This window comes from Centroberyx affinis, unplaced genomic scaffold (genome assembly GCF_046629955.1).
Source record: "Centroberyx affinis isolate AG114_WGS23_722 - 3 ecotype Tasmania unplaced genomic scaffold, CSIRO-AGI_Caff_v1 ptg001058l_1, whole genome shotgun sequence".
NCBI classification, from domain to species: Eukaryota; Metazoa; Chordata; class Actinopteri; order Beryciformes; family Berycidae; genus Centroberyx; species Centroberyx affinis.
The window spans coordinates 630,570-656,186 of NW_027279609.1; the positions used below are offsets into that span (position 1 = coordinate 630,570).

The following is a 25,617-nucleotide window of genomic DNA, read 5'->3' on the forward strand; positions in this document are numbered from 1 at the left end:
ACTGCCACAGATTGAAAGGCTGCCTGGGCCATTGAATGTGCCACTACAGCACACAGCAGAGGCACCCCTCTGTAGTGGTGACGACTCCCTCCTTTATCCTCCCTCCCCTGCATAGTCCTATAATGTGCCTGCCATTTGTCACATAGATATTTTTTTTGTTTTGTATTTGTTATTTTAGAGTAGTTTTACTATTCAACCCTAGTTTAATATATTCTAGTTTAATATATTCTAGTCCATATCTAGTCTATAGTTTAATTAATTCGGGTCTATAATCCAACCCATTGACAGTCCTATCATTTTGTACCATGCAGTTGGTATTGTTAACCCATATATTGCAGCTGCAGTGATTCATTTAGGCAATGAGCCATGAGAGGGCCTGCTAACAGCTCAAGAGGCGTTATTCCCCGAGTGCCTAAAACCCTCACAGCTGTTTGAAAAGTGCTGAACTTTTCAACCCAAATGTAAAAAAAAAAAATCATTTATTTTTAATTGCTAATAATTAAATATTGATTTTCCACCTAACAATAAGTTCCTGAACAGTAGCTAAACAATGTGGTTGCTAAGCGACACACAAGTAGCAATATGTGATTTTCAGCCAGCGTACTAATATTTGAATTCATGGTTATGTAGGCTTGACCATGTCTAATGACCATGTCTACGAGCCTTAACCAATCAGAAATCTGGACCGCAACCATCCATTTTATAAGCATTAATCTTTAATCCTTTGAGTTGTTTGAGGCTGAATTGTGGATTCTCCTCATAAGCTTTGTGAGGGCATGGAGCTCCGGAGGTCAGCCTCTCTCTGCCCTGCTGTCTATATCTAAAAACTTCCCTTGTCTTGCCCCCAGAGGCTCCTCGCTCCCTCCGGAGGCAAACATGCTTATTTATTCATTTCCTCCATCTCGAAACTGTGATAAGAATCCCTCATTTAGCCTGTTCTGCATGGCAGCATTGGTGTTTAGCAGCTGTCTGCGCCTGGGCTCGTGCGGTTGGACGGGACCCAAATGATGTTTGGAGCCTAGTGAAATGTGCAGTGAGCAGTCAGTTTCCAACTGTACCCAGATCCACTGGGGTTCAGAGTTGAGTGAGGTTCAGTGATGCAAGGTTGAACACAAACACACACTCACACACATACACATGTGCACACACAATACGTGTAGTCCTGTTTGAAACAAATGGAGCCAAGGGAAAACAAACTGAGCTCTCTTTATATTCAGATTCTGTCGTCTCCCTTTCAAAGTAGACCCATGTCTATTTCTGTTTCACTTCAGCTTTGAATGAGTCAGTCCATATTCCATTCACGCTCTCATCTTTCTTTAGTACTCTTTAACAGTAAGTGAACATTTGTGTGCGTGTAATGAAAAAAAGAGCTTATCATAATCATAAGATATGAAACAGATTCAGCTTGCAATTTAATTTGATCAGGCTAATCATTGGCTGAATCTGGTCTAATCGTGGTCCATTTTCAAGCATTAGCCTATGAGTTAATTTGATAGAATCTTTGCAGCCCATTATTGATCTCCTACACAGTGAAATTCAAAATGAATGTGGTGCCTTTTATCCTGTCTTGAAAGAGGGCACTATTACCATAGGCAGCGTGTATTTGTGCTATGATTGAATCATTACATATTTATAATAATAACTAGATAATGTCATAGATAATGACACCTGAGAGTTTAATTTCATGAACTCGGTGTGCTTGGTGTTCAGAATGAGCAAATTAAACAAACTGTCAGGTGGAATAAAAAATACATTCAAACCACCTCCTGAAGTAGATCCATTTGAAGTGTTTATGTATGTGCACAAAATGCTGACTAATCACTCAGAGTCACTTGAATGGTTGAAACAGACAAAACACCTTTTAGAAAGAGCACAGATACACACTCACTCACACCCGCCCATATGTGTGTTTGTTGGCATCAGATTTCCAGGCTGATATTAGCGGTGTGTGTGTGTGTCATGGTGTTAAAACCCATAGCCTTGAAGCTTTGGGGCTGAGTGAATGGTAATAACTGCCTACCAGATTTATATGGCTTTATGCAGCACAGCAGATGTTACTGCAGACTCATTCTGCTGTTATTGTTTCACATCTGGACCGGCAGGGCCTGAGTCAGACAGGACTAGCTCCTTCACTCCGCCCCCTCGCAGCCTGTTGTCATAGTGACCTGTATGGCAGGGAGCTTTAATTGGAGGAGTCACCTCTGTGGGGTTTCCTGTCAATGGCAGGTGAGCCTATGGCTGATTACAGAAGCCCTGGCTGTTTGCTTTAGGACACATTTCCCAACATCTGCTGTGGTCCTGCTCTGATTGGTTCACATCCTTCTCTTTCTTGCAGCGTACCAGGGACAATTCACCTCAGAACTGTTTGTGTCAGGTTTTAAACTGTGTAGTAAAAGCTGGTTAATTTCAATGAGTATAAACCATTACTCTGTGTAAGCAAAGGGAGTCAAATGAGCAGTTTGCCTCTGAGTTATTTTTTTAAAGGGGAAAGCTGAAACAGAACTGACTGCTTTTTAAAGAGCAGAATCATTAAGAGAGAGAAAAAGTCAGAGTGAGAGAGAGAAGATTAGGAGAGCTGGGGGTGAGTAACTACAAATGGCTCTTTAGCTTTACACAGAATTGGAAATGAGCACTAAATATATTTTAATGAAGTCTTTAGTGAGGGTCGAGCTGTCAAATTCAAACAGGGATAACATGGCCTGTTACTCTACCCCCCTTTACTTGCATTCCCCCCTATTCCAGTGTGTGTGATTGTGTTGGGTGTATATCTCTAGCCGAGCTGTGGTGTGTGGGCATTGTGTGTCGCAACTTTATTGCTGTCACTCTGTGATGCTAATGTGGATTGACAGTGATACACACAGACACAGGGATAGTGAGTGGCTCTTTCTAACCCTGTGTTTCTTTTATTGCCCTAATCACCATCCCTCTGTCTCTCTTTCTATCCATCCTTCTCTTCATCTACCTACCTCACCCGTTCTTTCCCACTCGGGTAGGTTTTCGACATTTAACTCTTATCCAGAGTGACTTATAATGAGAGAGCTGGTAGGGGTTCAGTGTCTTGCTCAGTGACACTTTGACAGGACACATGGAAGTTGATTGACACATATTTCCTCTTGTAGGGCTCAAACCGTTGACCTTTCGCTTATGAGACTCTCTCTGTAACCAGTAGGCCATTTCTGCCACTAAATGCTGTACCCCTCTCTGCGCTCCTCATTGCCACCTCCAGGACTACGGAGCTCATATGCCAGTCAGCACAGCCAGATGGGCCAGGACTTGAGGTCGGCCATGTCCCCGGACCGCCACATCACGCCCATCTACGAGGACCGGACCTTCCAGAGCCCGCTGTACCGCAGCCCCAACCACGCCCCACAGGGCACCCTCTACAGGAGCACCTCAGGTCGGTCCCACTTTATTTATACAACCCCAGAGGCCTCATCATGAAAGAATAGTTGCAAAACAGCTCTACTAGATGGGTATAACTGATTAAACAGAAGCTTATACCGCTTTCAGACATGGCCCGTGTACATCCTGGGTCACTAGGGTTCGGTGTGAATGTATCAGAGTATGCAGACAAGTTAAACCTGCAATAAGCGATATCAGACCTTATAATCAATCCTGAAACTAATGTGTGCTATGTGGAGATTTCAATTGAGACATAAAGATACAAATCACTATCCACACAGCAGGCAGCGGTGTTGCTGTTTTCACATCTTGTTTTCAAATTGCGCTCTGGAACGAAGCTCCTCCCAGTCCATTAAGTAGCTTTTCATTTTTGGCTGGACCGCAACAGCGGGACCAGCCCTACAAACGCGAATGTCTGTCACTCACTGACTGACTGACTGAGTGATCAAGTTACACCATTGGTGGGGCGCTCCGGTGGCTCACCGAGCGTGTACCATAAGGCTCAGTCCTTCCCGCAGTGACCTGGGTTCAAATCCGACCCGTGGTCCTTTGCTGCATGTCCTCCCCTCGCTTCCTCTCCCATACCTTCCTGTCTCTCTCTCACTATATCTGTCCAATAAAGCACAAAAAATGCCAAAAATAAATCTTTAAAAAAAAAAAAAAAGTTACACCATTGGTCGGCCGTGGCACGTGGCACATCATAGGATCACAGAGCCAGAAATTTAAGTTTTGTTTTCTCCCCCATCATGTGTCTCCGCTGAGATCGGGAGCCCGTTTCTCCACACAGTAAGCAGGCTGACCAATATCATGCATGTAAGCTTAAGCTAACTGAAGCTCATGTAGAATCTATACAATTATATCACCGTTCATTTCGATGCATATGCGCAAGCTCAGTCCACCTGACAGCCCTCTGTTCTGTCGGGGGAGAGAGAGACACAAACAAGCATGGAGGTTTCATCATGCCGCTTATTGCCGACCTTCCCGAAGATTCCCGGGGCCATGGTTCCGGCCAGTGCCGATAGCTGGGCGCCGATTTGTTCCCGCTGATACGGCCGAGATTTCGGTGGGGGTCCCGACGACGATGCGTCAGTGGTTGTCTGGCGAACAGCGTTTTCGGCACCGATGGGTACTAGAGCGCCTGCCGCTTGGATCGGGAGGATCAATGCGCGCCGTGGGCGTGGTGGAGACGACAGCGGCAGAGACGGGACGCGCTGGAAGATCAGTATGGATGTATGGACTATTATTCTGTATTAGCAGTCTACAGCGGAGTTAGTTACACCATTGGTCGGCTGTGGCACGTGGCACACTCATACACGGTCCAGCCATATACCAGGTTTTGACCTAGTCTTGTTTAAAAACTAGCTTGGTATCTCCTTCGCTGTTTAAAAGTGGCACTCCTCCCCACCCACTGAAAAAAATGCTTGTAATGGCAGAATCGATGAGCAAATAAACTTGTTACACTAATAAACTTGCTACCTAACTCTTCACTTTGTGGGGCATGTAACCTTCAGCGGGAGAAAGTTCTGTTGAAGCGAGACTGGTGACCGGCGACACACATTTAGCTTAGCTATTAGCTTAGCTATAGCTTTATGCACAGTGCTTTGCAAAGTTTGTCCTTAGTAGGCCTCCGTAGTGCAGTGGCTTTGCTGTGCTTTATTTACAAATGTGCTGCGGTTTCTGTCATCCTCTAGTGGTCAGAAAATTTCGCTTAATGCAGCTTTAACAGGAAGAAAGGCTAGCAAACAAACGTAGTGGTCACACGGTCCCAGTTTAGGATGAACACGTCTAATTAACAAGTAATCATGATCATCAATACAGAATAGGTTGCCTTGATCCAAAATGTGTCATGGTGCCTGCTGCAGAGAAGCCGCTAAAGAGCATTTCACAGCAGCCTCAGTCTCCAGCAGAGCTTTAAGAAAGTGGTAAAGTGGAGAAGAGATAGCTCTAACAAGAGACAGGGGATGGTGGCGAAGCCTGAAGACAGCTCTGACTCTCACATATCTTTTTTATTTCAGAGGAGAGCTTCATGGTTAATACAACAGCTCATGACTCTAAGAGCACTTTTGTGAGAAAGTCTTTGTCTGTTTTCCAGCTCAGGTGTTCACTTTCTCTTCAGATCTCTCTTTCCCTCTCACTCCAACACCCTCTGACTTTCTATCTGTCTCCCCCGGTGTATCAGCTCCCTTGGGGAACACTCTGTTACCCTTTCTTTCTTTCTTTCTTTCTTTCTTTCTTTCTTTCTGTCTTTCTTTCACTCTTTCTTTCTTTCTTTCTTTCACTCTTTCTTTCACTCTTTCTTTCTCTCCTTCCTCCCTCCCTCCCTCCATTGTAAGAGAGAAGGGGGCAGACATGAGTAAACAGGCAGGTACTGATATGTCATCCAGCCACAAAGGAGTTAATTACCTGTTTGTCACATGGAGAATGAGAAGAAGGATGAGGGGGTCAGGGGACAGTTTGGTACCCGCGGTCACGGCTTGCTCTTTCCCAACCCTCCCAATGTTGTCACTCTCCGCTCATCATCGCCCCTGCCTCGGACACACATTCTTTGCACTGACACACACTCTCCATTCAGCCTCTTCCTTGGCACACCGGAGATCTGCTTAGCCCGATAAGTCCAGTAATAAATGCTATTGATGCTGCGAAGAAGCCCCACAGATAAGCCACTATAATGTGTTTACGCCAGCTATATTGAGGAAAGGGGGGTGTGGTGGGGTTGGATGGCAGGGGGGTGGTGCAGTGTGGACTCTTTGTAAAAACTACCTCATTAGAAAAAAATCCAATTTGATCCCAGAGCATTCTTTGTTATGGTGTGAAATGAAATTTCAATGGGCCATTTTCCCCTGCTGGATTCTTTATCTTTTTCTGGAAGCTTGTACTGTACATTTTGTTTTGTGCAAGTAGGAGCAAGGTTTTTTATGTTAAATGGAAATATTGATCCTTGGCTTCGCAAGATGAGGTATGGAATGCAAATAGATCTTGTAAAATTGCAAAGCTATATTGTTTCTCTCCCACAAGAGAAATCTGATTAAATCAAATTGATATTTTGTTGAATTTAGTTTTGTGTTGCTTATTGATGAAGTTCTACAGGGCTGCTATATGAAAACTGCAAATGTACCAAGCATAACCTTGACAAAACTGAATGACACATTGAGAATTCTATTCTTGTATTCTATTTTATTCTTTATTGGACTAGTTGCGTTTGAGACTGTCTTTGACCTCTGTTAGATTTGGAGATAACCATCAAATCGCAGAGTAGCGCTGCCAAGCATAGAAGTGCATTGATGTGAAAAATTGTCTTTTTGGAGCAGGGCCACAAGTTGACGTCTTGGTTTCTGGTAGGAGGGAGTTTTTGCACGCACATGCCCAGTCCTGTTGGATGGCTGATAGAGATCTGACCGGAGCAGCAGTCACACTGCCAACACATCACGTGGCTCCTAGGAGCAGGAGGGCTAGACCCGGCCAGCCTGTATGCGCATTTCTGTGTGTGTTTGTGACACATTGTGTTAAAAAGAACTAGGTCACAATATCACTAGGAGCAGAGGCTGAAGGAAAGAGAGGCTGTTGGAAAGAAGATGACAGAAGCGAGATGCTCTCAGACTGAATATTGGACCTTGTCTGGAAGGATGTCTTCTCTGGATGTTTGTGTTTGCGATGCTTCTGTCCCACTCGGAGAGAGCTGGTGCTTCTCTGTCTGTGTTTGGAGCTGGTCATGGTTTACTTTTGCTGCACTGCTGCGTAGGACAAAGTTGGCCTAAGAATACAGTGGAGGAAAGGAGTGAGAAAGGGATGAGGAAGGGATTTGTGGATCATCCAGCAGGTTGAAGCCTCCTGTCGCCTTTGAAAACCAGCGGGATTCCACTGGCTAAGCTCTGCCTTGTAAAACCCAAACAACAAGCAAACAGGCCTTTGAAGAGAAAGACTTCTGCATTGTAGAACCATGGGAGCTGTGTTTTATCCTCATCATTAATTGGTTCCAGATTGAAAGAATTTGCTGTGCCTCTTAGAACAGCCGTGTGTGTGTGTGTTTTCAGCTTGGACGCGGCATGCTACCAGTGTGCCCAGCTCAGAGTTTAGCTGAAAAGGTCTGAACAACGCCGTTAATCTCTACTAACCCGGTTGCATCGCTTTGCTTGTGCGTTTGTTCTGTTTAAATTCTCACTCTGGAGGTTTTGTTTATTGGCCCTCAGGTGTAGGGAGCCTCCAGAGGACGTCTAGCCAGCGCAGTGCCATGACCTACCAAAGAAACAACTACGCTCTCAACACGGCAGCCACCTACGCCGAGCCCTATCGCGCCACGCAGTACCGGCCCTCCGATGCCAACTACGCTCGCCAGCCCGTTGTCATGGACGATGGCGCCACCCGCTCACCCTCCATAGACAGCATCCAGAAGGACCCCAGGTAGGCATTGGTCTCATTTCAGTTTAGTGTTGTGTGTCTAAATGGTCTTGAATTACTATTATGCTACAGGATGTAGTCGGTGATTAGTAGCTAGTATAGTACGAACCAGTCACCCATAGGGACTACTTATGCTTACAAGGCTCCTCTGTTCTGCTGGGTCAACACTGGTGTCCTCTTACTATTCAAACAGAGAGCCCCCTGGGCAGCCATCCACGGCTCTAGCCATTAAGCTGCCTGCACTACGCCTGACCACTTTACAATAGATTCTCACATACACTGAAGTGCAGCGTCTGCTCTTGTCAGACAGGCGTGTGTAAGCGTAGGGGGTGGGTTGACCTATGTAGTAAACCCCTGACCTTGCACATTGGGAGCTCTGTTCACAGCCTTGTATGTTGCTGTAGTGTAGCAAACTACTCTAAGCGAGAGCAGCAGGGGGACCGCCATGACCCAGGTCCATTCCAGGACGTGCACCGGACAGGGTTTCCGTTAGAAAAAATTGGTGCCAGTCCACGTGTCCTGGAAGATTTCAATGACCCGGACAAATGGGAGAAATTCCGGTCAAATATTATCTGTGTTTATTGAGCTTAAAGGCAGGCTATATAAAGAATGACATCATTGAAAAATAGGCTACTTTTGCTTATACATTATTAAGTCCCATCAATAGACTCAATAGACTCACGTGCATAACGCTATTTCTCTCAAACACACACACGTTACCATGCAAAATAGAAAAATAGGATAATCTACTATGAAAATTTGCACTTTACTTCGTTCCTGACATGTATTTTGTTGCCACATAGCTATATGCTTTCACCATTACGCAATGCCAAATGCCAAAAACTATGTGTCCCTCTCACCATTATGCAATGCCAAATGCACAACGTGCATGTCCCGTTAACCATTATCACACATTGCCAATTGCTAAATACGCAACCGACAACCAAGAAAAACAACACAGTAAATATGTAAAAAGCACAGCCCAGCAAAAAGTCATGAAAATAAACTGCAAAGGCATCTTACCTTCACCCGACGCACAACATAGACCTACCCGCACACACACATCGCCCTTGATTGGTTAATACATTACATTCAAAACAATTTAGTAAATCCTCCCCAGTTGTGTCTCATGTCACTTAAATCAACTCATGTAGTGCAATATTTATTATTACTTTACTGAAAGAGACTTAAAGCTACTCAAAGCTACTCGTCGGGAGCAGGTCGGGAGATAGACTGGGAGTAGAACTCAACCTGTTGCTGTAACGCAGTCTCAGTAAAACAAGGAGCACAATGTTCCAATAATTGTGCTTAGAGGGAATTATTCTCACCAGACCGGGCGACCGGAGAGATTTAAATATGTCGGACTTCAACAGATTTTACCGGTAAAAAAACGGTGATTACCGGATAACGGAAACCCTGGCACCGGACTGAAAGGTCCCCTAAAAAAGTGTTTCTCAACAGGTTTTCCTACCAAGGGAAATCTAGCACGTATACGCCTCATAACCCCCAGTGTATGTTTTTTCAACATTGGCTATTTGCGCCCTGAGATATTTGGATTAAAAGAGTGTTGGATTGGCTTGGGGTCTTGCTACAACATTTCTGCCACACGTCACACATCAGTAATCCGATTTTTGTCACCTGGTTTGGGATATGTTGCTACCGCTCACTCTCACTTTAAACTTGATTTATTCTCCAATTATCAAACTGTTGGCAGAAATGAAGAAACTTACAGAAGTTACATTCCAGTAGATATACAGCACTGCTTTCATTTGAATGGCTTTTGTGTGTAAAACAAAAGTTCTCAAGTGTAATTCGAGAACTCTCTAGACAAAGCATTCCTCTCTTGAAGCTTCCAAATGTTGGAAGAAAAATTCTACTCTTCATAGTGTGCTGTATACAGAAAAGCAATAATCCAAGCATACCCCAGGTGGGTTGTAATATAGAACCGGATGTGAATGTCATTTCCAGGGCTTAAATATATCAGTCTACCCTGAGGAGCTGAAGTAAGGCAGTGGGAGAAGAGATTGTTTTTGAGAGAAAGTCTGCCAATAGTGTTGCGGGGGAGAAGTTTGTTTTCGGTCTTTGTCATCCTGTTGATGCCTCTGTGCTCTGCCTGTGTGTTTCTAGGGAGTTTGCGTGGCGTGACCCAGAGTTGCCAGAGGTGATTCACATGCTGCAGCACCAGTTTCCCTCAGTGCAGGCCAACGCAGCCGCCTTCCTGCAGCACCTGTGCTTCGGCGATAACCGAGTCAAGGTTGAGGTATGTACCACCGCTACCATCCTCTGTGCTTCTCTTTCATTAGTAACCACCATGCACTGCTCGCCGCCGACATGCATCACGTCATTATCTGATATCTGCACACTCATCAATACTCATCATATAGTGTTTAAGCCCCGCTTTTTCAGCCTACAGCTAGTATCCAGCATGCAGCTGACCAGTCATGTAGCCAATCCATAGCCAATCCCTGGGTGCGTGCATCTGTGTGTGTGTGTGTGTGTGTGTGTGTGTGTGTGTGTGTGTGTGCGTGTGTGTGTGCGTGTGCGCGCACCGAGCCTCGATGAGTCTTTCCCGAGCCACTCAATCCTTCTGCAGGCCCCCTCTGGAATTTCACAGCTTGGCAGGGAACTTGTACTGCCTCCGGAGGTGTCTGCTGAAGGAAAAAATAAAAGCAGAGCCAAACTCCACGACTCAGCAGGGGCTTCACAGCACTTGTAGAGAACCGAGATCTTCTGCAATTTCACACACAAATAGAAACACAGACATACACACAGACATAGACACACACACACACACACACTACTCATGTCATGCCACAGGCCAACAAAATAAACACCCAAAGCATACAGCCACAGGCAAAAACACATGCAGACACACAGGTGTGCAACAGAACACACACAGACTTCCACTGTTGTAATCTTTCTTACTGAAACATAAACAGTCAAGCTCTTCCACACACCATGTACTTACTTATGTGCACCTTTATTGCATTTCGGGGAAATAATATTGAGTTTTGATAAGAAGGGGCAGAAAATATCAGCTTTGACTTGTATGAGGTATGAAACATCAGCAGATGTGTGGAATGTATTTTTCATTCTTAGATGCCAAATGTCAACATATTAAAATCTATTCATAGCATACCATGAACAGCAGGGATCTTCTTTTGACAGAAGTTTTTATTTCTAGGTTTCTGGTTCCCTTTTTAGCTCCAGATGGAACATTTAAATTTTGTCTTTCAAGACTTCATCATCTCCTGTGGTTAAGGCTTTTTTCAAGTCATACATTAGCATTAAATTGTCCAGATAACTGGTATGAATAAATTCCTCTGTGTACATTCTCTTGTCACATGAATAAATGCAATGCTTTTCTTGTCGTGGAGAACCAATATTTTGTCTAATAATAAGGTCAGGCTTATTTGAAGAACACAAACATGAATCCATGTCCATCTTTTTATGTCAGATTACAGTATTTGATTCTGAATTACCGTCTGAACCTTTATCCTCTGCTTTCCATGGTGTTTAGCTGAACAAAACACTGTGTTAGTGGTCTGGGTCTTTTCCTGCCTGATAATGGTGTGTGATGGCTCTCTTTTTGCCGTGTCCTTAGGTGTGTCGACTAGGGGGAATCAAACACCTGGTGGACCTACTAGACCACAAGGTTCTGGAGGTCCAGAGGAACTCCTGCGGAGCTCTGAGGAACCTAGTTTACGGCAAAGCTATGGACGACAACAAGATCGCTGTGAGGAACGCAGGGGGCATCCCCGCTCTGCTCCGCCTGCTGAGGAAGACCGTGGATGCAGAAGTGCGGGAGCTTGTCACAGGTAAGTGTGAGCACGTGCTGTAAATATGTGTGTGTGTGTGTGTGTGTGTGTGTGTGTGTGTGTGCAGTGGGGATACGTGTGTTAAACTTTTTGTGTCGTGAACCGTCTTGAGCTTGACAGTGTGTTTTTCCCCCCTCGTCTCTGAATGGGAATGTGTGTATACAATATTCAGGCTGCTTCTTTAACCTCCTGCCCCCCCATGTGAATCTTCCATGCGATGTTGCCACTCTATCATGCTCCTCCATCTGGCGCAGGAAGGAAGCAAAGTCACATTCCCCACTATCCAACACCATCTCGCTGTTGCATTATTCAGGGGCCTGTGCCCACATCAGATCCCCAGGAGATCCTCCGTGGGGTTTCAGCAGGACAGGAACATTACACAACATGGGCAGGAGATGCTGAATTATTAACCTGACTAACCTGGGGGTGTTTTAGGGGAAGATAGACTCACTGTGCTGGGCGGGTTGCTCATAAGTCTTGATCTGGTCTCTTTGAATATTTTTATGGTTCTCTGAGGCTGTTGTGGTTAACCATATTATATATTGTCTCACCTTAATGTCTGTCATACCTAGTTGTTCCTAGTGTGTTTAATAATCAAGGTTTCCCGGCTTAACAATAAAGCTGGTGCCAGTGGCTCATATTTCATTGTCTATCCTAACATTATGAGCATTGTTTATCTTTTATTTTCAGTGACTGACTCATTGAGCCTGTCTCCATTTCCTGCGACTCTTCCTTGAGTTGCAGCTATTGCTCTCAGTACTTTTTATGATATGAGCAAATGAATAAAACCACACTTCCAAGGGATGTATATTTTATTTTTATTATTGAGTCTGTGGAGAGATTCAGTGTCTTCTCAGTCTGAAGAGAACTGTCCCTGACATTCTCTTCCTCTCATGCTCTCCGCATTGCACTGCATGCAGTTTAGTTGTGTTTGTGTGTTGTCTAAGCTCCGCAAACAAGGTTTAAATCCATGTTGTTTAGGATCAAGGCGGAGCATTACAGAAATAAGCAAGCCAAGACGTTTGGCTCCCAGGTGGCTGAGTCAGCTGTTTGCGCTCAGCTCCAGCCCCCGCTCTAACATGGTCTCAGGTTACAGTCCAACAGTCCCCCGAAGGCAAACAATACAGCCGGAGCACGAGCACAGGGCAGCGGCACAACACTCTGTTTGTAGTGGTTGTACAACGTCCGGGAGGAGATTGCCTTCAGTCTCCTGTTTCAATTAAGTTTCTGTTTGCTTCAGCTTGATGCATGCCAAAGGAGAAAATAATCGACTGACATTTCCAGAGAACACAAGCTTCCCCATTTCAAAGTTTAGGCAATATTTGAAAAGGAATTTGTGGCTGCTTATTAATGGAAGTTCTCCTAGTGTTACAGCACAACCAAGTAATACTTGCAGGATCCTTTTCAACATCAGTTGTTTTCTCCAAGTTGGGGTTTATGGGTGGAAACCACTTTCAGATTTCAGTCTCCACCTCCGTATTCTCCTTTCATTAAAATTTCCAAAAACCATTCAGATGTGTCGCCCAATCAGAATCAGCAGCTTTGATGTGAGCTCACCCAAGTTTTCCTCTTACAGCCACTAGTCAGAGAGCCTGCTGTGGCTAATTGGTAGTAAAGGCTCCAGGATGGGGAGCAATTAGAAAAGGTCAACACTGCTGCATCACCTCTGGTTAATCACGGCCAATGAGAACAATCCACATAAAGCGCTTTCAGCTAGATGACAAGGGCGTCCCACACCACAGCCCTAATTAGAGCTGACAGAAATCATTCCGTAGCACCCTACCAACATCTCCCTCCACTTGTAAAACATTGTTTGGTCCATATTAATAAATTAAATTAAAACATCTTTTCAAGCAGCGCTGGTGTTGTAGAGGCTAGCTAGGAAACCAGCCAGTTATCAGAACTTAGCTTGAGAGTCTATGAGGCTCCCATTGTGTCAATGGTTCATTCTTAACTCCACTGGGAGGTCTGGGCACTAGCAATGCTGCATGAGGGCTAGCTACAGTAGCAGGCGGTGTCTCACTCTGCCCAGGTCAGAGGGTCATGTTGTGGGGACATACGAGGCCAGCTCAGCCCCTTGCCCTCCCTCATCTTTCACCAGCTGTTGTGGTTTTTGCTCTGTCCTCAAACAGCCCCGCAGATCAAAAGGCCAAGCCTCCTAGCACTGTCATCAGCCGTTATGTCGCTGACACCTGACACGTGCCCTTATGCACACTCACACAATGTTTTCTTACCCTGTGTCCGGATGTAACACAGCTCTTACCTTGGCTTTACTTTGTGTTCATGAGCATGTACAGTCTATACACATAGATCTCTGGTCTTATTTTGCAGTTTTCCTTTCTCAAAATAAGAAAAGGTCTACGAACAGCAATGAAGAAAAACAAATCCAAGGCAGTTTATTTTAGTGGCTAGAGGCTTTTAACTATTTTGGTGAGAGAAGAGTGCCTTGAATGTGTTTTTCTTCATTGCTCTTAAAGTCTGAACACCCAAACTTCCAATGAGCACCTCTCTACAACACATTGAAGCCAAGGCAGCATTCCTCCTCTGGGCCAATAAGAAAAGATCTATGTTTGACAATTAGCCACAGGGCTAACCTTGTTTTGTTTGTATTAGCAATGGCCTGTTGGGAAATAAGGCTCTCTGAGTTAGACTCCAACCAGGCTCCCTTTGAAACTGAACAAAATTCATGGAGCGAGACACACTACAGCCTCTGCAAAGCCTCATTTCATTCTCTGCTATACAGGACAGCTTGCAGATTGTCATCTAGCCTCACCCTGCAGTCACTGTCAAGATGTACCGATGCATTTACAGTCAGTTGCACCCCAAAAAAACTCTTAAGATTGAAACCTGTTTATACAACTCTGACCCTCCTGGCCTAAATGCAAAATAGTATTCAATGTCAAATACATACACTGACTGAAGAGCACACATTTGAACTCTTTCCTGTTGTTCTGTTTTCTGTGATTTTTGTCACACCTATTCCTCACTAGATTGACCTAATCATATCGTTTGATCCAATCTACATGGATCCAGGTCAAACAACCCACTGTTGGGAACCTTTGATTTCTTTCAGTGTAAGGTAGTGTACTACATATTCAAACTACTGCTGTAACTATCCTTTAAATTTTTTTTCAAACTAAGGCTACGTTGAAAAATAAGTTAAACTACATCCAAACTATATAATGGCAGACGGAATGACACCAACAATAGATACACCACCCAGTATTACAGTCATGATCCCTTGGTTTGTTTTGGCTAAGAAAATAGCATGGGAGAGGGAATAAGCAGGAATCAGTTGAAAAGTTGAGAAACTTACTTACTGACCCAAAAATAAGTACAATTATTAAGTAATTTAGGTTTTTGAGCTCAACGTTTTTGTGCTAGCTTCTGCAAGTCTGACTGCTGGAAAGATGACATGCAACACAGCCATTGGCAAATAGGCTGTAGTGTAGTGAACTTGAAATGCACCCATGCAAACACATTCCCTCCGAGCCAATTAGTTCCTGACCCATGATCTCTAGCCAATCAACCGCCTGGCCACACCTTCTCTGCAGCCAATCAGAGCCCCGGAAACCGCCTGACCTCAGCCACCTCAAGGCAAAAATAATGTCCATCTAGTCTTTTCCAGTTCATTCCTGCAGACAATAGATGAACAAGCTGACTGAAAATGTCATTATGGCTGGAATAGAGTTCTTTAGCCGGATCAGTGCTTCAGCGGCTGTTAGAAACACTCCAACTTCATATTTTTCTAACTCTTTCGCTCTCCATCTCTCTCTCGCTCTAGGGGTTAGTTCTGGACAGGCTATTGGCCCTGGTGTCACAGCAGTGTTTACCTTGGGCCAGTGTTCCCAAGCCAGGCCAGAGCACCAGAGAACAGCATGTGGCTGAGCAGAGATCAAGGCTTAGAACAGTTCACACACACACACATACACACACACACAGGTCTGCTCCATCTGACTGTCAAATGTGACTTATGGGTATAGCTAGCGTTGCACCACTGACAGCGTTGTCAGTCACACCTCAGTGGGTTCGCCTGTCGATTTCTCCAGCATGCAGCAGCCTCCACCGAGCCGGTCTGAAAGCCTGCAGAGAACAGGTCGTCTCTCCAAATTGAGTTTTAAAGGCGATGTGGAGGAACGTAAAGAAGGGGGGGGATGGATTGAGGAGTTGATAACATCCAGGAAACTGGGTCAGCTGGCCTGAGCAGTTTACACCAAGCTTTATGTGTTATCACTGCATTACTGGCTCTATTTCAGGGCAGTCTTCCTAAAATGCCCCGTGAGAAAAGCAAACACAGAGGTAGAAAGGGCCCGAGCGAGGAGCGGCGTTCAATCACCACTGAAATAGTTTGATTGAAATTAATCCCACTGCCTGGGTAGAGAGTAGAGACGTTAGCCCAGCTGATGCTAGCGCTTCGGCATGCAGCCCCACACGCACCACTGGCAGGCGGAGATAAGAAGCACATGCTGCATGTTAACCGGAGAGAGCCAAATACCGCTTCATTCTCAGCTGTGGAGTTTGTCTTGATATTTTGTCAAAATTAAGATGAAGAATCACACGTCTTCTGCCCTCGTTTAAGAATTTTTTCTAACGGCTTTTAAAGCACTTTGATTTAGTGTGAATAAGGATAATGGCCAGTGAAATTACTCTCTATTAAATGACTGGAAGAGGTGCTGTTTGGCGGACAGATATCTGTCTGTCTCGAGCGTCTTGCTGGCACTGTGTCTGAATAGGACCCCTGGGCCATATTAGAGACTGTTATCATCTCCATTGGTTTAATTAGAGAGACGGGGAACAGGGAGCAGAAAGGAAATAAACATTGCGGTTGAAATAGGAGAAGTGAGGAGAGATAGACATTATTTTTGACCTCCCTCACAGAGGTGTCCTGATATACGCACACACATACATACATGCACAACATACAGAATACACACATAAAGACTGTGTATGTAATGTGTTTTACGCTTAAAGCCAATGTTAGCCAAGTACAGTAAAAACAGTGGCAAAATTGGACATGTGTTTCTGCAGAACACTGGCAGTGAGTTAGTGTACCAAGCGTGTTTGCTTCATAACTCATGGAGCAAATACGCTTGGTACACAAACACACATGCCTATGTACAAACCTCAAAAGCCACTTGCCTTGGGAGAGATCATCGAGTCATTTTGTTGTGGCAGCAGTCTTGAGTATTAGCTAGCTACACAGCCTTGCTTCTGTACAGTAGATCCAAGCTTTTGCAGTATTAGCACCGTCCAAGGTTACTGGTGCCCTGCAGGAAGCTTCCTGGGCCTTGGTATAAGCCTTGCAGAAAGAGCCATCTAATTAGAAGAACATGCTACATGCTGGCTAATCCTCGACAGATGCAGCATCAAAGGCTGCCAGGACTACGTATGATTGTCAGTGGTTACCAAACGTGTATTTGAAATGAATGAAACGATGGCATGATATCTGGAGACTTTACATTATTCATATTTCATTTCAAATGTTTGAGCCAAGCCATATGAACCCCCCCCCCACTCCTTTTTTTCATTTCAAGCAAATAATCTTTGCCCAGAGCATATTCTGCTGTGATAATGTTTGATGCGAATGTCTAATGCCTCGATGCTGGACAACTGGTTTCATTTGTGAAGAGGAGGGGTATTTTCCCAAGTGGTTCTGTGTGTGTGTGTCTGTCTGTCTCTGCTTGTTTATATGTGTTTGTATGTGAATGCTCACACACACATCCACACACACTGAGCTATAAAAAGCCCAAGTTGTTGGTATCTCTGTTGGTTTACCCTAACTGTACATGACAGCTGACATAACCGCCGGTTTTCGAGCCTGTTCCTCAATGTGTGTGTTTGCGCGTGCACGTGTGTGCCTGTGTTTGCGTGCACGTGTGTCCACAGGGGTTCTGTGGAACCTGTCGTCGTGTGACGCTGTCAAGATGACAATCATTCGGGACGCCTTAACGACTTTGACCAACACTGTGATCATCCCTCACTCTGGATGGAGCAGCTCCACCTTCGACGACGACCACAAGCTCAAGTTCCACTCCTCCCTGGTGCTAAGGAACACCTCCGGCTGTCTAAGGCAAGTAACCACCTGGTGCACAGACTGGGCACTAGCACCCCTCTGTGGGCTGTTGAAGCTATTGTATCTGGTGTGAAATGAGCTAATACTGTGGCTCCTCTGCAAATGAGGAACTATGCAATGTTGTCTTTGAATAAAAAAAGAATAATGATGTAAACAAACCCAAACATGAGCACAAACAACACAACTTGTTAAAGGCCAACAATAAGTCTCACTTGCCTGGCTAACAGAATGGTGTATAGTTCATATCATACACAATCCTTTTTAAATTTGTTGGACGTCAACAGACTAATTAAAATACATAAAGTCTGAAAATCCATTGGGTCCGTTTTAGTCAAATGGCTCGAATTTTGTCATGTCCTCTCTGTTTTAAAGCAATCATCGTTTCATAGACAGTCTAATACAGTCAAAGATGATGCAGTATTCCCAGCCAGTCTCCTGGGGCTTGTTCCTTTGAAGACGTTGTGCTGGATTTGGAGCTCAGCCTCTAATTGGTGACAGCCAATTGAGCTGAATGTGTGTGTCTGTGTGTGCGTACATGCACTTACATGCGGGTGCATGAGTGTATATGTGTGTGTGTGTGTGCGCGTGTATGCATGTGTGCATGCATGTGAGCACACTCGGTTAGTTCCTTATTTACTCAGCAAAGTGCTTATAATGACTTCAGTCAGACCACACACACACTCACTTCATACATTATGGATGCTGCATGGGGATGGTAAAGCCCACACAACACATTCAAGCGGAACACACACACACACACTCGGTTCTCATTTAGTGTATTTGTTTATGTATATTTCAGAGTCACTCTTTTGTCTGTTGAGCAAAGCCAAATCAAAGGCCTAACTTTGTGTGTGTTTGTGTGTGTGTGTGTGTGTGTGTGTGTGTTGTTTGAAAGGAACCTGAGCTCGGCTGGCGAGGAGGCCAGAAAACAGATGCGCACTTGTGAGGGCCTAGTCGACTCACTACTCTATGTCATCAAAGCCTGTGTCAACACCTCTGACTTCGACAGCAAGGTATTATATACACACACACACACACATACACACACACACACACCTAGCCAAGGGGAAAACATGTTGCCACATGATGAGAGGCTCCAGGGAAACACCCTACCCAGCCAGTTTGAATCATTTTGCCTGTGCCTAAATTACCCATTCCAGCAGCCAGCAACGACTATTTCATGTCCTGTGTCACCCAACCCACAACCCACAGATGCACAACGGTAAACATTCGGAATCCGATAGCTCATTGACCCGGTATATATTAACATGGTGTGTTTCCTTATGCTAGCAGTTAAAATGAAAATCAAATCTCCCAGACATGCATCTGTGCACTGTAAAATGACAGAGGAAAAGTCAAATGGCTCATCTGTAATGTAGAGAACGTTGTCCCCTGGGAATTGGGCCCCATAATTTTGTCACGCCGATATGCTCATTGACATTCTGTGAGGCATAGCCCATACAGACTCAAACAGCGTGGAATTAAATCCATTTGTCAGGGTCCAGATCTCCTTTCTAACTGGAGACCCTTGGGTTCCATACCTAATTGATTTATACCGCAGCAAAAACCAGGCCTGCGTACCACACATTGGCTGTAGATTCTGTAGTGTGCTGTGCAGCATTTATTGTATTGAACCTTTTGTGATGGTGATTGAGAAAGCCCCTTCTATATATCTAACCCCCCACCCCGCCGTCTCCTCCTCCCTGCCATCAGATTGTGGAGAACTGTATTTGCACTCTAAGGAACCTGTCATATCGTCTGGAGCTGGAGATGCCGCCCTCGCGACTGATGGGGGGGCACGAGCTGGACGGCCTGCTGGGCAGCGAGTCGCCCAGTAAAGAGGTAGACTCCAGCTGCTGGGGCAGGAAGAAAAAGAAGAAGAAAAAGAGCTTGCAGGAAGACACAGTGAGTCGGGCCTTTTGGGTAGAGGTTATAGCAATAGTCAGAGTAGCATCAACATTTTTCATTGCACATATTCATTCAACATCTGTATTTATTGCCAACCATTGCAGATAATTAAATATACTCAGCAGTATAAGAAATGCATGAGGCAGATTTATTTTTCAAATTGGATAGGAATTTAACTATTTGTAAGTTGTACAAACCATACATAGAAACCCACACAGGAACAAACTGTTTTTCAAATATTCTGCACAGTCACACCTTTCTGAAAAACTCCATAAGCACAATCTGCATCAGTGCTGCCTACCAGTCATGTATAAAACCGGGCTGAACATTGTGTGTCTGTGTGCCCAGTGGGATGGCGTGGGACCCATCCCCGGCTTCTCCAAGTCTCCCAAGGGGGCGGAGATGCTGTGGCACCCTGCGGTGGTCAAGCCTTACCTGACTCTGCTGGCTGAGAGCTCAAATCCGGCCACTCTGGAGGGCGCCGCTGGCTCCCTGCAGAATCTGTCGGCCGGCAACTGGAAGGTACAGTACGGATGTCTGCATTTTGTGTGCCCACGCATGCATGCTCGCTCACACACACACACACACACATACACACACAAACAAAGACACACACTCTCTCTCTGTCTTGTAGCAGCACTGGTAAATGTGGCATCCTCGGAGACATGTTGTCTATTCAGCTTGTTAAAAAGGATTTAACAGCTCACCTCCTTCTCTGTTAGTCAAGCTGACGTCAATTTTACACTCTGCATCTCACATGCTAAAATGCACACCTCGAGACCATCCATTTTCAACAAAGTGTGTCCCATATGGTGTCTAGACCCTTTTGAAGTTTTAATGCCTCCCTTGTGTGTGTGTGTGTGTGTGTGTGTAGTTTGCAGCGTACATCCGTGCAGCAGTGCGTAAAGAGAAGGGGCTGCCCATCCTAGTGGAGCTGCTGCGGATGGATAACGACCGGGTGGTGTGTTCTGTCGCCACCGCCCTCCGAAACATGGCACTGGACGTTAGGAACAAAGAACTCATAGGTGAGGAATCAATACTGTACTGCACTGATCTGCACTGACATGCATGCTGCCTAACAATTAGCTTTTCAGATTGTAATAGCAGTTGTTTTGAGTACTTAGTAGGACTGGAATATATGTTACAGATTGGCTTTGTTCCATATATGAAACATAAACAATTGCCAAGTACAAGAAATGTATAGGATTTTTGTCCTTGTGACATTGGTGCAGTCACACGCTGACAATGCAAGAGTTATACTGATGGCCATAATTCAACACATGCAGCGCCAAACTGTGCCATGTTCTGCATAGTATACCTATTGTGGACAAGAACAAGGTGAAACACTAAGTTTAAAAATTAAATGCAGTAACAGAAGACCAGCACATGCTTGAACTGTTTTAACTACTGAATATTATTTTCACGTCGTCAAGCTCCAAAGGTATTCCAGTCCCCTCTGTTTCATGAAACCGTCTCATTTCAGGAAAAACAAGATTTTATGTGCTCACTGTGTGGAATTAATGAGGAGTTAGAGTTCCAGCAAGGCAGGGGTGACGCCTGTAGGCAGAGAGGGGGGAGGTTGTATTTTTGGTGTGTGTGTGTGTGTGTTTGGGTCCTTCAGCAATGCAGCTCTGCTGAAGGACAGATAGGGGAAACAAGGCTTTTTTAACACCGGGATGCATGGAATCTAACGCCCTTGGGCCAATAACGCAATGTCATTCAGGAAAAACACCTACCTCACTGCAGCCTCAAGCAGAATAAATATATCATTCATGATATAGAAAGTACATAATGCAGTTTAGGTCACCGTGGCAGACATCCACTAATACATTATGTAACATGTATAAAAAGAGTGAGTGTCTCTGCATGTGGTAAGTGTCCATCCTTCCCCCTCCATATTCTGTGTGTAAGCCCCACAAACCTAGATTATCTATTAGCTGCATGTCAATATATTAACCTTTAATGGCTTTCTGCATTCTCATCACTGTCTCTCTCTCTCACCCTTCTCCCTCCCTCCCTCCCTTCCAGGGAAGTACGCTATGAGGGACCTGGTCAACCGTCTCCCCGGGGGAAACACCACCCTGCTGTCAGACGAGACGGTGGCAGCCATCTGCTGCACTCTGCACGAGGTCACCAGCAAAAACATGGAGAACGCCAAGGCCCTGGCCGACACGGGCGGCATCGAGAAGCTGGTCAACATCACCAAGGGCAGGGGAGACAGGTGTGCTACAGCAGCAGATATTTGTTTGGAACGTCCGATAGAGGCAACCTTTACCGACCAGCTTTTAATGAGTGTGTGTGTGTACAAACTTGACTTACATACGCACGTGCTCAAACCCACACGCTGACGCACACACACACGTAAGAGTCATCAGCCATATGTAAGTGACTCCTGGCACATACAGTGTGTCCTGGACATCCTGGGATCTTTACACAAACACACTCACACTCATGCAGGCACGTACACACACACACTCGCACACATACCTATAAATGCTTGGAGAAGGAGAACCCATAGCCAAAGGGAAGGTGGTTTTGTATGTGTTGAGGTTACACCTCCCAGTGGAATGGTGGAATTGCAGCTATTTCTAGCCTACTGTATATTCAACAGTGTTCCGGGCTGAAACGCCCTGAAGGCACATTCTTCCTTCAATCATACTAACGTGGGGCTGAAGTTAATCATAAATACTCAAAGACAACATGTTTACAGTATATTTGTTTGTCTCCCAGGTACTCTATGAAGGTGGTGAAGGCAGCCGCTCAGGTGCTGAACACACTGTGGCAGTACAGAGATCTGCGTACCATCTATAAGAAAGTAAGGATATTGGATTGCAGTATGGTACCTCCTGTTGAGACACAGTCAAACGATGTAGTGGACATTTTACTCATCAAAATTAATTGTGCTTTTAATACTGGGAGAGACTGTAGGACTGCAAGACATGACTTTTACATGTGATTAGAAATTGTAAAAGGTTTGTTTACATTAGTAATGGTTATTGCATTAGTTGGTGAATATACCCAAGATTTAGATGGTCTAATGAATTGGTAACTGTACCCTTAAGAATCAGGGTCCACTGTGAACAACACAGCCCTCATGTGGTGCATCACAGGAAGTTTTCAAATATTGGCAGTGTACACAAAGCCAAGGCATCAAATAATAAGCACAAAAGACTTTAACAGCATCCAACATTGTTCTTGTTCTTCAAACCACCATGTTTTCCCTCTGTGCTGCCAGGATGGATGGAACCAAAACCACTTCCTCACTCCAGTGTCAACACTAGAACGGGATAGGTTCAAGTCCCAGCCCACCCTCCCCACCAGCACCATACAGATGTCTCCAGTCAACCACCCTGGTAGGTTCAGCTGGCTTCACGCCTTACCACACTATAATTGTAGAGGTGCTGATGAATCACAGTATCTTAGACCAAAATACCAAAGACTGTAGACCAAAATAGTGCAGTCCACACATAAACACTGCCAGTGAAACAAGAGACGCTCTGGAATGTAATTTTGGAATTTATGTTTTTCTCTTCACAGCTGGTAGTGCCACCTCGTCTCCTGCCATGCTGGGCATCAAAGAGCATAGAGAGATTATCAGAGATTATCAGAGGGCACAGTCAACTATGCAATTTTATAATTACCAAGGGGACAACAATGTCCATAAAAACCAATACACAGGTACTCTAAGCACGCACACTGCACACATCAGGCAGCCACTGAGCTGCGTACAGCTTGCATATCAGTAAAGTATTTGGAATTTAATTCAAACCATATCAGCTATGTGCACCAGACTGTAATCAAAGGATGCCCTCCGGGCCTCTCTGTGAAGGCTGTAATCCATTTTATCCCACACAACGCTCCAAGCAGATTCCATGCCCTCTCTCCACTCTGTGCCAACACCACCATCACCATCTCTTATCAGCCCCACCAAGGCCTGCTAGCCCTTAGACAGTCAGCTACTTTAAAAAGGAGCACTCTTTTCTGGGCACTCTACAAAGCTGCCATTGTTAGTGGGCCCAAGGTGGACCATGCAGGCAGGGGCAGTGGGGTGGGGGTGGTGGGGTGGTGGGGGTGCCCAGACGCACTACAGCCAGACAAGAGCCCTCGCCAACCCACGCTGGCTGGCTGGAGGACTGGGAGGGCAGAGTAAACAGAATGACCTGCAACCTCAACAGTCCGTGCACTACATAGCGAAGTGGAAATTGAGTTTCAGGATTCCGCTGGTCCGATAAAGTGCCAAGGAAAATACCCATCCCATGGGCTATGTAAACAACAGAACAGCAGTAGCCAACTCTATTATTTGGTGTTATTCTTCTCCCCAGCACCGCATAGCACTACTTGATCCTGCTTTATCAAAATACAGACATCAGCTCCATGGGGATGTGTAGACTTTTTCACTGATATGCTATGAAGTGTATTTGCGGCAGGTAATACCATTTGATGTACAGCAATACTCATATTTTTTTCCAGGGTCTGGGAAGCCTTCTCCATTTTACTACTCATCGCCCACAAGAGAGGAGCCCAGAAGAACACAGGTGAATATAATCATCCCACATAAATCTACTTCTTCTTCCTCTCTCCATTCTCTTAGTATGCACTGATTCAGCATAACCAGGTTAGCCAATGAGATTCTTCTCACACCAAGTATGTTTTGAAGCGGTTTATTTGAACTCCGGGGCATTTAATCCTTTAGTTCAGTGCATCTGGGCAGAACAATGAGATGTAGTAACAATGAGGAGAAACACATTTTCAGGCGGTGCAGTTTGTTTGGAGTGAGAATCTGATTCAAAGCAACGACAGGAAACAACCCCAAAATGCATTGTTTTATGGGTATAAGGAGACGGCTGTTGACATCTGATAGCCGGCAGTTACTCATGCTTGGAAAACAGAACACAACAAAATGAACTGAGGGCAAACCGCAGTCTCGTCTGATGCTCATATTCTTCTTTTTCTTCATGTGTTCTTAACTGGTATGAACACCACAGAAGGTAAAATCAGGCAAAGAGTGCAGACGAGTTCATCATGCTTAGCTAAAGTTACAGTGACTGGAATCCGGATGTGTTTTACTCTCCCAGTTGCCAAAATCTCTAACCTACCAAAATGACAGATTCCCAAAACTCTATCTAATAAACAAGCTGCATGTGACTTTTGTTTACGAGCTCTGGTTTGCTTGTAATTATCGCTGCCAATGACGTTGGAAGGAAGTAATGGTTTCACCTTTGTCTGTCTTTTTCTGTTTGTTGGCAAGATATCTCAAGAAGTTACAAATAGATTTGGCTGAAATCTTGGGGGACAGATAGCCTTTGGACCAAGAATCACTTGATTAGATTTTGGTGATGATCCGGATCTAGGATTTCCACCTTTTAGATGATAATCATTTTTTGTCCATCTATTATGCTCTGTTCAAGTACATCTGGGACTTCCAAGTCAGCTGCTAAACAGCATTGCATTCACATGCTATTTTCTCAGAAAATTGAATCCGAAGACAAATGATAGGAAAACATAAACCATTACGGAGGCTGCAGCTTTGCAAGTTGGAAAATTGTTCAGCGTTGGCAGAGGTTTGCGCTCCACTGAGTGCCTTCTAGTTGGGCATTGTGAATCTAAATGAACCAAATATAAGTACACTTTTCCACTATAGTTCAGACCAAAGAAAACAAACAGTAGGTGTGATCTCACTCCTAGAAAGTAAGGGTTTCTTCAAGGAGTTATTGGATAGTATTGATGCAAGACCCTTGTTTTAGATCCCTCCACAGCACTGTATAAACTTGGCTAGGAGAACCAGCTCTTCCACCCCACTAGACTAATACAAGGAGACTGACACGTATTTCACTGCGGATGAATGAGGGCGCCGGGAGTGACCCAGCACATCAGCCTTTGTCTGAGCAAGAGTGAATGTGACTGCTGGAATAGGGATGGTCTGGGTGCATCTCAGGCACCTGTCACTGTGGGACACATCCATGCGTGCCCACTCAGATAACAGCCACAATGAGAAGGAGGGAGGAGGAAGGAGAGAGGGGA

The 25,617-nt window shown here is 44.9% G+C and overlaps 1 protein-coding gene across 2 annotated transcripts in view; it reads left to right on the forward strand.

The window, feature by feature from the left end:
• pkp4 (plakophilin 4) overlaps window positions 1-25,617 on the forward strand; it is a 64,371-nt gene that overhangs the window by 37,989 nt on the left and 765 nt on the right. For both annotated transcript variants that reach the window (XM_071523065.1, XM_071523066.1), the window contains 14 exons: window positions 3,227-3,397; window positions 7,590-7,800; window positions 9,925-10,057; window positions 11,402-11,615; window positions 17,502-17,685; window positions 18,584-18,701; window positions 19,402-19,593; window positions 19,945-20,118; window positions 20,471-20,621; window positions 21,625-21,817; window positions 22,327-22,411; window positions 22,832-22,949; window positions 23,134-23,274; window positions 24,067-24,131. In XM_071523065.1, coding sequence (XP_071379166.1) covers window positions 3,227-3,397; window positions 7,590-7,800; window positions 9,925-10,057; window positions 11,402-11,615; window positions 17,502-17,685; window positions 18,584-18,701; window positions 19,402-19,593; window positions 19,945-20,118; window positions 20,471-20,621; window positions 21,625-21,817; window positions 22,327-22,411; window positions 22,832-22,949; window positions 23,134-23,274; window positions 24,067-24,131 — 2,150 coding nt within the window. The remainder of the gene's footprint in view (window positions 1-3,226; window positions 3,398-7,589; window positions 7,801-9,924; window positions 10,058-11,401; window positions 11,616-17,501; window positions 17,686-18,583; window positions 18,702-19,401; window positions 19,594-19,944; window positions 20,119-20,470; window positions 20,622-21,624; window positions 21,818-22,326; window positions 22,412-22,831; window positions 22,950-23,133; window positions 23,275-24,066; window positions 24,132-25,617) is intronic.